The following is a 13,758-nucleotide window of genomic DNA, read 5'->3' on the forward strand; positions in this document are numbered from 1 at the left end:
TTTGTTTTAAATGTAAAAACATATATTAATTATTCTTATTAGGAAATAGTTTTTGTTCCAACTCTTAAAATTTATTTATGCTTAATTTGATCAAGGATTAAAAGAAATCATAGAGACATTTTTTATTAAAAATATTTGTTTAATTAATTTATATTTTATATTACTTTACAGTTAATTACTCATTCGATTGAAAATGCAGTTGAACAGAACTTCAAGATTAAAATTTTTAAATTAGTTTCCCTGACCATTTTTTAATTAACACTTCTTATATTTGACTCCTATAAAGCAAATTATTGAGACTATCACTGTCCAAATGGCGGAGTAGGCGAAACCATTGTAAACATCCGGGTACTCGATTCCCCAGCCTCTGGACATGATGGCTCTCAAGGTGGTCGTGGCTCTGGTAATGGGCAAAAACTCGGAATACGTCCGCAGAGCCGGAAGCATACCCTCCAGGGGCCACGCGATTCCCGAAAGAAAAACAACCGGGACAAAACTGCCCAGGGAGAAGTAAGAGGCTGAGTTTATGTTGCTGCAGAAGATGGATATCAAAACACCTGAGAAAATTTAAAGATTAAATAATTTACAGTGTGAAATCGTTATTAAAATATATATTTTTTTTAAATTTTAATTACCCATGAACACTCCGAACCAGCCGATGATGAGGCAGATTATGGTGATTAAAAGGATTGAACCCTCATTTTCCAGTTTGAGAATGGCCAAGCTCAGGGTTAGGACGATGACGACTTGGATGATCATCAGAATCGTTTGTGTCACAATGTGGGACATGAGCACCTCGCGCTCAGTCACCCCAGCAACCAACGCCCGGTCCCAAATGCCCTCCATCGTTTCGGTGACCATAATTACGCAGGTGATGCCCAAGCTCATGAAGTAGACAATTCTAATTTTAACTTCATTAATTAAATATTCAATAATTTATAAAATAATCTCACGTTAAAATTGAGCCAGAAGCCATGAAGTCTGTAAAGTTTGGACTGCTGCTGCCAAAAATTGGCTCTTGAAACTATAAGGTTATACAAAAATTGATGAGGGTACTAAAGATTATTGTTACGCAAAATACAAAATACCTGTATTGGTGTTTCTCCATGTCTGACTGAAATATTGCAGTCCTTCAAATACTGCTTGGAGAAGCGTTTGTAACTCGCCAATAGCTCCTTACTCAAAAATTGCGCCACTGGCAGTTCTAATTTTAAATAAATTAAACATTTTTCAAAATTTTAATTTTCATTTTTACCAGACATATCTAATGAAACGGCAATTTCGCTGTCTTCAATTAACTCGTCGCTGACCTCTTGCCAGACCTCGCGCCTTTCCTTGAGCGCCTCGGTGAAATTTGATCCAATGTGCATGGCGCCCCACACTTTTCCTGTCCTGACGGCCTCCAACGAGTCATTCCACGTATCGTAGAATTTCTAAAAAAAATAGAAAAAGCAATAATTAACGGCGGTGGACATTATTTTAAGAAGTATCTTACTGGGATGATATGCTCTGGATTGATTTCATTCAAAAAGCGGCAACTCAAATTGGGAGGGTCGCACCCAGGCTCTGCCAGCTCAAAACACTTGGTCACATTGTCAAGGCTGAGTTCCTCGTTGACAACGGCCAAGTGTAAACTGCGAGGCTCGTGACCGACGGCGTAGACGAAGATGAGTAATTGTAGAATTGGGAACATAATCAAGAAGTACAAAGATCTAAAAAATACAATTTTTATAGAATTCAGAAAATTAAAAAAAAAAATCTTTTTCAATGCATTTTAAAATTAAATAATCTGCATGGATTGAAATAAAATAAAATTTAAACTTAGTTTCTCTATACATAAATTGTGTTAAAAAAATAGCTTCAAAATTTGAATAAACTATGAAGTTCAGAATTTGTTATTTAAAACAAAACTTTAATTGAAAATTGATATTTAGAGTTTTTATAAAATACAATTTAAATGAAACAAGACTTACCCTGGATTTCTATAATATCTAAGGGCAGTCATCATCAGCTGTGACTGGAGGGCTCCTAAAATCGTTGGTTTCAGTTTCCTCATTTTTTTACTTTTTAACATTTCTTCCTGAATATGTTCCTATAAATTTTGTTATTAATCATCTTCAGATTTCATTCAGCTAAATGTCTTAATAATTATACCTGAATCTCAACAACAGGCAGATGAACGTTGTGTTTGGCATCCTGAGATTGCGTGATGGCAGGTTTATGCTGCTCGATTCCAAGCGCCTTCAGTTCTTCCTGCCGTCGGCTCAGCATCAGGAAAACGTCCTCCAGGGTTTCGCAATTGTGCTTCCGGATTAGGTTTTCAGGCGCATCTTCCGCCAACAATGTGCCTTCCCTCATAAGACCTATCTTAAAGTTCAAATTGATTTAAATATTTATTTTTGCACATAAATTTTAAATGCTTTACTCTATTGGCTTGACGCGCTTCCTCTATATAGTGCGTCGTGATAATCACAGCCTTGTTTTCTTTTTGTGTTATTTCCACCAAATATTCCCATATACTGAAAAAAGAACCTAAAATTCACAGACCATTACTCAGAAAATAAATAAAACTGACCTATGGCGCAAAACTGGATCAACTCCAACAGTTGGCTCGTCCAAAATTAGCAACTCTGGGTCATGGAGCAAAGCTGCTGCCAAAGAAACTCTCCTTTTCTGACCTCCACTGGAAATAAATATTTCAGAATTTTTTTAAGGCCGAAAATAATTTTTTACCTGAGATGTAAAATTTGAGTGTCTTTGGGCGGCAACTCCAAAATGCAGCACAACAGGTGCATTCTGTCTTCGACTTCATCATTGGTCATTCCGTAAATTTTGCCAAAATAATTCATCGTGTTTCTTATAGTGAATTCGTTTAGCAGGGCAGTTTCCTTATTGTTATTGAAAAAGAAAGTGGTTTTTTTATTTGAATAAATAGGGGATTACGACAAATTAAAATTTCTACCTGTGGCATGTAGCCAACTTTCGGTCCTGGCACGCCGCTACCTGGCGTTCCTGGCCGGCCCCCGAGTACCAATATTTGGCCTGACATCAACTTCCGTCTGCCCACGATGCAGGTGAGCAGTGTTGTTTTTCCGCATCCACTTGCACCAAGCAAGCCGTATCTAAATTTAAAAATTCAATTTATATTTTTTCTTTTAAAATTTTGAAATAAAAATTACATGCATCCTCGCGGGACAGTCATGTTCAGGTGGTTTAAAACTACGACAGGCTTTTTCTTGGACCCGTAAAATTTGAATGCGTCTCTGACGCTAACAGCCAGTTCCCTCACAGGTGCCGCCTCCATGATTTCTGTTGTCATTTTACTGAAAGAAAATAAGGGGGATTAAAAAAAAAATCTAAAAATATAATTAAAAATGAAAATAAATTATTATATTTCAGCATTTTAAGGACCACGTATTTTTTTAAGATGTGAAATAGCATTTTTTTTTGTTGCGGAAATATTCAGCGGAGCGCATAGAAGGAATTTTTACGCAAGTTCCTTATTTTGGTAAAATTAAACATCTTATACAACCGCAAGAGATTTCATTGTGTGCCAAAACAAAGAATGCGTGACTGGAGTAGCGTAGCAGGTTTACATTTTGTAATTTTTTGCAAATATTTTTTTGAATTACTTGACTATCAAGTAAATTATTTTCTTGCGATAAGAAGCTCTTTATTATTCATAAAGAAGAGATCAATAGTAGATTTTTTTATTAGATTAATAAAAATAAAAGTGTGCTCAAGATATGCAGTGCGCGTCCGAATATAAAACAAAACTCCTTGGCGCGGCCAAAACTTTCACTTTGACTCGTCGGTGAGTTGCTCTCCGGAATCGTTATTGCATGACATTTTGTTGCAGGTTATCAATTTGCGAACAATGCAACGCGATCAAAATGCCGGGGCCGACCTTGTTCCTCTGCAATTATTGCCAGCGAAGCCTCCCTTGAATCCAAAATTATTCCAGCACTTCTTTTAAACGCTACAATTATTTAAATTGATTGGGCATTGAATTTTTAATTTCTCAAGCTGACAATTTTAATTTTTATTTTTTATTATTAAATCAAAGTTGAATCACTTAAAAAAATTCATACGGCGAAAAAAAACTGTGAATAAATGAAGGTGAAAATGATATAGAAAAATCATGGAAGGTTGCTGGATGGAGCAGAGCTGACCGGTTTGATAAGTGGATTTTCACTGGGCCTTTTTGTTTATTAGAGAAATTGAGGACGCGAGCGCTCCGCTCGCAAGTCTTTTACACGCGAGTGAGTCGATGCATGATGCATCTATCTATCACTGTAGTGCTACATTCGCGTCTATTTGCTAATATTTTTCTAAAATACTTTTCCAATCTTTTATAATAAATAACTTATAATTATTATTATTGTAACTGACCCACATGATCCATAAAAGACAACCTAAGACCTAAGTTAAGAAATTGGTAATACATCAACTTTGTAGATGTGAATAATACAAAATATTATCAAACAAAATAAAATATAAAAGAAGAATAAAAAAAACTAATAATAAAAATTATCATAATGTGACTGAAAAAAAATGAATATATGCTTAATAATACAATAATATTAAAAATAATACACGTACTGTATAATATTTTCAGTTAGTTAAAATTTGATTAAATTAAATAGTTTTTTATTTACTTTGTTTAATTTGCAGCGGAAGATGGCTAGAAGAGCATCGGAAAGTGAAATGTGGGCCACGACCGAATGAGTCTACATTACACGTAAGTACATGCAGACGTACATTGTACACAGTCGCGAGAGCACCTTTTTAATACAAAGTGCACAAAAAAGGAGCAAAAAATGACAGCTGCGATTCACATTAGAAAATATAAAAACTTCCAGTGAGCGATGAAAAGAAGAAAGTGCAAATTCCTAGAATGGAATCGTAATTACTGTCAAAAAACATTATGTGGGATATCAATGATCTCATCTCTACTGTGAAAAATTTCCAAACCGCAGCTATAGCGACACTTTTTAAAAGAAAATAATGTTGATAATTTTTTTTATAATAAATTGTAATAAACAATTTTTTTTTACTCATTTCCCTTGGAATTAGGTAAAAAAAAATTCAATAAATTATTTTACACATAAACAAATTAAAATAAATTCCTAATGCGGAGGTATATTAAATTTATTTTTTTAATATCTGCATTATGTAATCTTTTATGCTTAAAATAATTTATTTCAGGGACAATTAAAAAAATAAGTAAGAATGGATATTATTTTTTCAATAAAAAAATGAGATCAATTTTTCTCTTTCTCTGATTCTCACACATTTCGACGTCGTCTGAGCAAAACCTGAAATCGACATACCTTGCGGCTGAGTAGGTCTAATCGACCTGACTTTTCGCGTGTATATCCAAAAGTCAGGTTGGCACCAGGTGCTGCAGGTAGAAAGAAGGCATCATCGGGCGGAGAGCTCTCGCGGAGAAATGCCGCTCGCTCCACGCGCAGCAGCCAAACAAACTCTCTCTCACCTTTCATGCGTTTCCTTTCCTAAGCACCTACCGTAGGTCCCCACCTTCGGCCGAGATGTGAAGTCTCTTGAGGGCCAAGGTTAGGCTTGTGTAGCAAGATTTAAGGTCTATAGCCTTTCCTAAACCCTCGGTCATCACCCGATCTTTGCGCAATTTTAAAGAAAGAGTACAAAGCGTAAAGGGAGATTAAATGTTACGAAAAATTACTAAAATTTTTGTTTCTTTGATGTTAAATCAGCCAGTTTTTTCATAGTAGCACAGATTTTAAGATAAATTTCTATCATGTTTTTATCCCAACTCATCCCACCGTTCAATTTTTTAATAGCACGTGTGTGTTTAATTTTTATTTTTTTGGATAATTTTTGATTTTTATAAAAACCCGTCATTGTAATAAGAATAATGATTGAAGAAATCCCAGATAAAAATCCCAAGCTGGCGATCTGGTGCTACTGATTATAATGAGCAAATGACTGAAACAGTCGCAGGCTGATATTTCTTAGACGCTGAAAGTGGTAGAATTTAAAAATTGCGAAATATTTTTCTCAAAGGTATCAGTAAAATCTTAGCATTAAAATTGTGATAATTTACATTTCAAATCCCAGAGAAAAATCAGAAGCTGGCAATACCGTGCAATTAATTATTATGAGCGTTTGACTGAAACAGTCGCGGGCTGATATTTCTTAGACGCTGAAAGTGGTAGATTTTAAAAAATGCGAAATATATTTTTCAAAGGTATCAGTAAAATCTTTGCTTTAAAATTGTGATAATTTACATTTTAAATCACAGATAAAAATCACGAGCTGGCAATACGGTGCAATTAATTATTATGAGTGTTTGACTGAAACAGTCGCGGGCTGATATTTCTTAGACGCTGAAAGTGGTAGATTTAAAAAAAAGCGAAATATTTTTTTCAAAGGTATCAGTAAAATCTTTGCTTTAAAATTCTGACAATTTACATTTTAAATCACGGATTAGAATCTCGAGCTGGCAATACGGTGCAATTAATTATTATGAGCGTATGAGTGAAATAGTCGAGGGCTGATATTTCTTAGACGCTGAAAGTGGTAGATTTTAAAAAATGCGAAATATTTTTTTCAAAGGTATCAGTAAAATCTTTGCTTTAAAATTGTGACAATTTACATTTCAAATCACAGAATAAAATGACGAGCTGGCAATACGATTCAATTAATTAATATGAGTGCTTGACTGAAACAGTCGTGGGCTGATATTTCTTAGACGCTGAAAGTGGTAGATTTAAAAAAAAGCGAAATATTTTTTTCAAAGTTATCAGCAAAATCTTTGCTTTAAAATTGTGATAATTTACATTTTAAATCACAGATTAAAATCACGAGCTGGCAATACGGTGCAATTAATTATTATGAGCGTATGAGTGAAATAGTCGAGGGCTGATATTTCTAAGACGCTGAAAGTGGTAGATTTAAAAAAAAGCGAAATATTTTTTTCAAAGGTACCAGTAAAATCTTTGCTTGAAAATTGTGAATATTTACATTTTAAATCACAGATTGAAATCACGAGCTGGCAATACGTTGCAATTAATAATTATGAGTGTTTGACTGAAACAGTCGCGGGCTGATATATCTTAGACGCTGAAAGTGGTAGATTTAAAAAAAAGCGAAATATTTTTTTCAAAGGTATCAGTAAAATCTTTGCTTTAAAATTCTGACAATTTACATTTTAAATCACGGATTAGAATCACGAGCTGGCAATACGGTGCAATTAATTATTATGATGGTATGAGTGAAATAGTCGAGGGCTGATATTTCTTAGACGCTGAAAGTGGTAGATTTTAAAAAATGCGAAATATTTTTTTCAAAGGTATCAGTAAAATCTTTGCTTTAAAATTGTGACAATTTACATTTCAAATCACAGAATAAAATGACGAGCTGGCAATACGATTCAATTAATTATTATGAGCGTATTAGTGAAATAGTCGTGGGCTGATATTTCTTAGACGCTGAAAGTGGTAGATTTAAAAAAAAGCGAAATAATTTTTTCAAAGGTATAAGTAAAATCTTTGCTTGAAATTTTTGACAATTTACATTTTAAATCACAGATTAAAATCACGAGCTGGCAATACGTTGCAATTAATTATTATGAGTGCTTGACTGAAACAGTCGAGGGCTGATATTTCTTAGCCGCTGAAAGTGGTAGATTTAAAAAAAAGCGAAATAATTTTTCCAAAGGTATCAGCAAAATCTTTGCTTTAAAATTGTGACAATTTACATTTTAAATCACAGATTAAAATCACGAGCTGGCAATACGATGCAATTAATTATTATGAGTGCTTGACTGAAACAGTCGAGGGCTGATATTTATTAGACGCTGAAAGTGGTAGATTTAAAAAAAAGCGAAATATTTTTTTCAAAGTTATCAGCAAAATCTTTGCTTTAAAATTGTGATAATTTACATTTTAAATCACAGATTAAAATGACGAGCTGGCAATACGGTACAATTAATTATTATGAGCGTATGAGTGAAATAGTCGTTGGCTGATATTTCTTAGACGCTGAAAGTGGTAGATTTTAAAATAAGCGAAATATTTTTTTCAAAGGTATCAGTAAAATCTTTGCTTGAAAATTGTGAATATTTACATTTTAAATCACAGATTAAAATCACGAGCTGGCAATACGTTGCAATTAATAATTAAGAGTGTTTGACTGAAACAGTCGCGGGATGATATTTCTTAGACGCTGAAAGTGGTAGATTTTAAAAAATGCGTAATATTTTTTTCAAAGGTATCAGCAAAATCTTTGCTTTAAAATTGTGACAATTTACATTTTAAATCATGGATTAAAATCACGAGCTGGCAATACGGTGCAATTAATTATTATGAGCGTATTAGTGAAATAGTCGAGGGCTGAAATTTCTTAGACGCTGAAAGTGGTAGATTTTAAAAAAAGCGAAATATTTTTTTCAAAGGTATCAGCAAAATCTTTGCTTTAAAATTGTGATAATTTACATTTTAAATCACAGATTAAAATCACGAGCTGGCAATACGGTGCAATTAATTATTATGAGCGTATGAGTGAAATAGTCGAGGGCTGATATTTCTTAGACGCTGAAAGTGGTAGATTTTAAAAAATGCGTAATATTTTTTCAAAGGTATCAGCAAAATCTTTGCTTTAAAATTGTGACAATTTACATTTTAAATCACGGATTAAAATCACGAGCTTGCAATACGGTGCAATTAATTATTATGAGCGTATTAGTGAAATAGTCGAGGGCTGAAATTTCTTAGACGCTGAAAGTGGTAGATTTTAAAAAAAGCGAAATATTTTTTTCAAAGGTATCAGCAAAATCTTTGCTTTAAAATTGTGACAATTTACATTTTAAATCACAGATTAAAATCACGAGCTGGCAATACGTTGCAATTAATTATTATGAGTGCTTGACTGAAACAGTCGAGGGCTGATATTTCTTAGACGCTGAAAGTGGTAGATTTTAAAAAAAGCGAAATATTTTTTTCAAAGGTATCAGCAAAATTTTTGCTTTAAAATTGTGACAATTTACATTTTAAATCACAGATTAAAATCACGAGCTGGCATTGCTGGCAATACGATGCAATTAATTATTATGAGTGCTTGACTGAAACAGTCGTGGGCTGATATTTCTTAGACGCTGAAAGTGGTAGATTTTAAAAAAAGCGAAATATTTTTTTCAAAGGTATCAGTAAAATCTTTGCTTTAAAATTGAGACAATTTATTTTTTAAATAACGGATTAAAATCACGAGCTGGCAATACGGTGCAATTAATTATTATGAGCGTATGAGTGAAATAGTCGAGGGCTGATATTTCTTAGACGCTGAAAGTGGTAGATTTAAAAAAAAGCGAAATATTTTTTTCAAAGGTATCAGCAAAATCTTTGATTTAAAATATTGACAATTTACATTTTAATTCACAGTTTAAAATCAGGAGCTGGCAATACGTTGCAATTAATTATTTTGAGTGTTTGACTGAAACAGTCGCGGGCTTATATTTCTTAGACGCTGAAAGTGGTAGATTTTAAAAAATGCGTAGTATTTTTTTCAAAGGTATCAGCAAAATCTTTGCTTTAAAATTGTGATAATTTACATTTCAAATCCCAGAGAAAAATCAGAAGCTGGCAATACGTGGCAATTAATTATTATGAGTGTTTGACTGAAACAGTCGTGGGCTGATATTTCTTAGACGCTGAAAGTGGTAGATTTAAAAAAAAGCGAAATATTTTTTTCAAAGGTATCAGTAAAATCTTTGCTTGAAATTTTTGACAATTTACATTTTAAATCACAGATTAAAATCACGAGCTGGCAATACGTTGCAATTAATTATTATGAGTGCTTGACTGAAACAGTCGAGGGCTGATATTTCTTAGCCGCTGAAAGTGGTAGATTTAAAAAAAAGCGAAATATTTTTTCCAAAGGTATCAGCAAAATCTTTGCTTTAAAATTGTGAAAATTTACATTTTAAATCACAGATTAAAATCACGAGCTGGCAATACGTTGCAATTAATTATTATGAGTGCTTGACTGAAACAGTCGAGGGCTGATATTTCTTAGCCGCTGAAAGTGGTAGATTTAAAAAAAAGCGAAATATTTTTTTCAAAGGTATCAGCAAAATCTTTGCTTTAAAATTGTGATAATTTACATTTTAAATCACGGATTAAAATCACGAGCTGGCAATACGGTGCAATTAATTATTATGAGCGTATTTGTGAAATAGTCGAGGGCTGAAATTTCTTAGACGCTGAAAGTGGTAGATTTTAAAAAAAGCGAAATATTTTTTTCAAAGGTATCAGCAAATTCTTTGCTTTAAAATTGTGACAATTTACATTTTAAATCACAGATTAAAATGACGAGCTGGCAATACGATTCAATTAATTATTATGAGTGCTTGACTGAAACAGTCGTGTTCTTCTTATCACTGCAGTTCACCAGACGTGCATCCTGAGCCAATGGAATTTCAATCTCTTGGTCTTCAGAATGCTCCTCACCACCAAACAAGCACTCATCGCGCTGTTCTTTTTGTGGCTTTTCTTCTTTAGGTTGCTCTTCAGGGTTTCCTTCGCCACCAAAAGCATCGTCAGTACCAGAAATGGTCTCGTCCTCGTGCTGCTCCTCTTGAGCATTCAAGACATCCTGACAACAGTGTATAAAAAACAAATAAAAATTTGTGCAATTAAAAAAGGGTAAAATAAAATGATTGATATTGTGCTAATACTTACGTCTTCACTGGCGACAAGCAATTGGTTCTTCTTCTCTCTGCAGTTCACCAGACCTGCATCCTGAGCAAATGGAATTTCAATCTCGTGGTCTTCAGAATGCTCCTCACCACCAAACAAGCACTCATCGCGCTGTTCTTTTTGTGGCTTTTCTTCCTCTTCTTGAGGTTGCTCTTCAGGGTTTCCTTCGCCACCAAAAGTATCATCAGTATCAGAAATGCTGGTCTCGTGCTGCTCCTCTTGAGCATTCAAGTCATCCTGACAACAGTGTATAAAAAACAAATAAAAATTTGTGCAATTAAAAAAGGGTAAAATAAAATGATTGATATTGTGCTAATACTTACGTCTTCACTGGCGACAAGCAATTGGTTCTTCTTATCACTGCAGTTCACCAGACCTGCATCCTGAGCCAATGGAATTTCAATCTCTTGGTCTTCAGAGTGCTCCTCACCACCAAACAAGCACTCATCGCGCTGTTCTTTTTGTAGCTTTTCTTCCTCTTCTTGAGGTTGCTCTTCAGGGTTTCCTTCGCCACCAAAAGCATCATCAGTATCAGAAATGCTGGTCTCGTGCTGCTCCTCTTGAGCATTCAAGTCATCCTGACAACAGTATATAAAAAACAAATAAAAATTTGTGCAATTAAAAAAGGTTAAAATAAAATGATTGATATTGTGCTAATACTTACGTCTTCACTGGCGACAAGCAATTGGTTCTTCTTATCACTGCAGTTCACCAGACCTGCATCCTGAGCCAATGGAATTTCAATCTCTTGGTCTTCAGAATGCTCCTCACCACCAAACAAGCACTCATCGCGCTGTTCTTTTTGTGGCTTTTCTTCCTCTTCTTGAGGTTGCTCTTCAGGGTTTCCTTCGCCACCAAAAGCATCGTCAGTACCAGAAATGGTCTCGTCCTCGTGCTGCTCCTCTTGAGCATTCAAGACATCCTGACAACAGTGTATAAAAAACAAATAAAAATTTGTGCAATTAAAAAAGGGTAAAATAAAATGATTGATATTGTGCTAATACTTACGTCTTCACTGGCGACAAGCAATTGGTTCTTCTTATCTCTGCAGTTCACCAGACCTGCATCCTGAGCCAATGGAATTTCAATCTCGTGGTCTTCAGAATGCTCCTCACCACCAAACAAGCACTCATCGCACTGTTCTTTTTGTGGCTTTTCTTCCTCTTCTTGAGGTTGCTCTTCAGGGTTTCCTTCGCCACCAAAAGCATCATCAGTATCAGAAATGCTGGTCTCGTGCTGCTCCTCTTGAGCATTCAAGACATCCTGACAACAGTGTAAAAGAAACAAATAAAAATTTGTGCAATTAAAAAAGGGTAAAACAAAATGATTGATATTGTGCTAATACTTACGTCTTCACTGGCGACAAGCAATTGGTTCTTCTTATCACTGCAGTTCACCAGACCTGCATCCTGAGCCAATGGAATTTCAATCTCGTGGTCTTCAGAATGCTCCTCACCACCAAACAAGCTCTCATTGCGCTGTTCTTCTTGTGGCTTTTCTTCCTTTTCTTGAGGTTGCTCTTCAGGGTTTCCTTCGCCACCAAAAGCATCGTCAGTACCAGAAACGGTCTCGTCCTCGTGCTGCTCCTCTTGAGCATTCAAGACATCCTGACAACAGTGTATAAGAAACAAATAAAAATTTGTGCAATTAAAAAAGGGTAAAATAAAATGATTGATATTGTGCTACCACTCACGTTGTCGTCATCGCTGGTGTCAGAAGATTGTTCCGCTGTGTCTTCTACCAAATTCCTTGTGTATGTGGTTCCGTCGTAATCAGTGACGGCCAGCCCAGTTTTTTCATCGTACACGTTTACGCTAAATTAAATTGCAAAAGTTTAAAAAATTTATTTTATTTTAGATTATGATTAATTACATCAACACAACGGTACGTCCATCGTCAAGTGGCTGGTGTCTGTCATGCACACTTGAATGTGCGAGGGAATGCTGATGGCCTTAACTGTTTGTTTGCAATATGGACAAACTACGCCCAAGAACCAACGATGCGGGAATTTAATTCCTGGCAGGGATTTGTGTTCATTTTTATGGCCTTTTTTACCATTTTTGGTGGCTCGGAAATGGGCATGTCCTACATAGCCTATGAACTGTGGCTTTTGGCAGAGACATTTAAATTCTACGGACCTAAAAAGAAGAGATTGATTGTTAATTTTTTTATTGTTAAAAAAGGAACCCTTTTCTTTTTCCAATAAGGATATAAGCTACAGCAATTTTCTCAATAAGAGTTTTATGGTATGTGTATGCATGGCTAATTTTTGAACGTCCATATACCCTCAAAATTTATTTTCAGGGTTATTGTGTAGCAATTAGCAATTTATTTTGAAATTTAGTTTTAACCCTTAATGTGGGCCGATTTTTTTCAGACGGTGTTTAAGTGAAAATTCGCATAAGATGCGACAAGCGATTCTGAATTAAAAAAATTCTCGAGATTTATGTTTTCTATTTATTTCTAAAGGAATCTCACTCGATCTCCAACGTGTTTCGTGCCATGTATAAATATCCTTAAAAAAATTCGCGGTTGAAAAATTTTGGTCCGAAAATGGCAATGCGTTATAAGGAATATTTTCTTACATTTTGTCAGCATCAACTGCTTCGTGAAACTGATCGTCCTGCATTTTGTTGAAGGCAAAGAAAGGTTTTTAGTTCTTCGATTAAACTTTCGAACACCCTTATTTTCCACCCAGCTCTCGCGAAGGACAGCGAATTCGATCTGTAGAAAGCTCTGACGGTTAAAAAACCTATTATTTGAATAAGACGACAGCGGACAGCCCGAATCCACTATCCACTGACCGACGAATAAACGAGAAACGTTATCGCTGCAGTGATTAACGAATGAAACGGAATCGGTGAAACCGGGTGAAACGAAGGATCTTTTGAAAAATCTCGTTCAAGGTAGTTGAAGAGTGTCGTTGTCGTTGGAGCAACGAACTTTGGTGGGGGGCGGAAATAAGGAGGGGAAGCAGCAAAAAATTTATTTTTATTGTTTGTTTCGATTTGCGGCTGTTTCG

At 34.9% G+C, this 13,758-nt stretch overlaps 2 protein-coding genes across 2 annotated transcripts; both read right to left on the bottom strand.

Annotated features, from left to right (window-relative positions):
- Positions 1–133: 133 nt before the first annotated feature.
- Positions 134–5,494, bottom strand: LOC132200057 (ABC transporter G family member 20-like). The gene is made up of 14 exons (XM_059625240.1): positions 5,334–5,494; positions 3,180–3,323; positions 2,963–3,122; positions 2,734–2,888; positions 2,576–2,683; positions 2,426–2,519; positions 2,155–2,367; positions 1,974–2,092; positions 1,496–1,712; positions 1,256–1,433; positions 1,089–1,204; positions 954–1,024; positions 636–901; positions 134–557 (listed from the first exon to the last, which is right to left on the bottom strand). The coding sequence occupies exons 2-14, from the start codon at positions 3,317–3,319 to the stop codon at positions 256–258; spliced, it is 2,139 nt and encodes a 712-aa protein (XP_059481223.1). The 5' UTR covers positions 3,320–3,323; positions 5,334–5,494; the 3' UTR covers positions 134–255.
- A 4,137-nt stretch (positions 5,495–9,631) lies between these two features.
- LOC132201839 (cilia- and flagella-associated protein 251-like) lies at positions 9,632–12,818 on the bottom strand. The gene is made up of 9 exons (XM_059628346.1): positions 12,792–12,818; positions 12,609–12,679; positions 12,430–12,550; positions 12,086–12,343; positions 11,745–11,999; positions 11,401–11,658; positions 11,060–11,314; positions 10,719–10,973; positions 9,632–10,632 (listed from the first exon to the last, which is right to left on the bottom strand). The coding sequence occupies exons 1-9, from the start codon at positions 12,816–12,818 to the stop codon at positions 10,378–10,380; spliced, it is 1,755 nt and encodes a 584-aa protein (XP_059484329.1). The 3' UTR covers positions 9,632–10,377.
- Between the last annotated feature and the right edge of the window lie 940 nt (positions 12,819–13,758).

The sequence above is a fragment of the Neocloeon triangulifer genome, unplaced genomic scaffold (genome assembly GCF_031216515.1).
Source record: "Neocloeon triangulifer isolate White Clay Creek 2 clone unplaced genomic scaffold, ASM3121651v1 ptg000014l, whole genome shotgun sequence".
Taxonomy (NCBI): Eukaryota; Metazoa; Arthropoda; class Insecta; order Ephemeroptera; family Baetidae; genus Neocloeon; species Neocloeon triangulifer.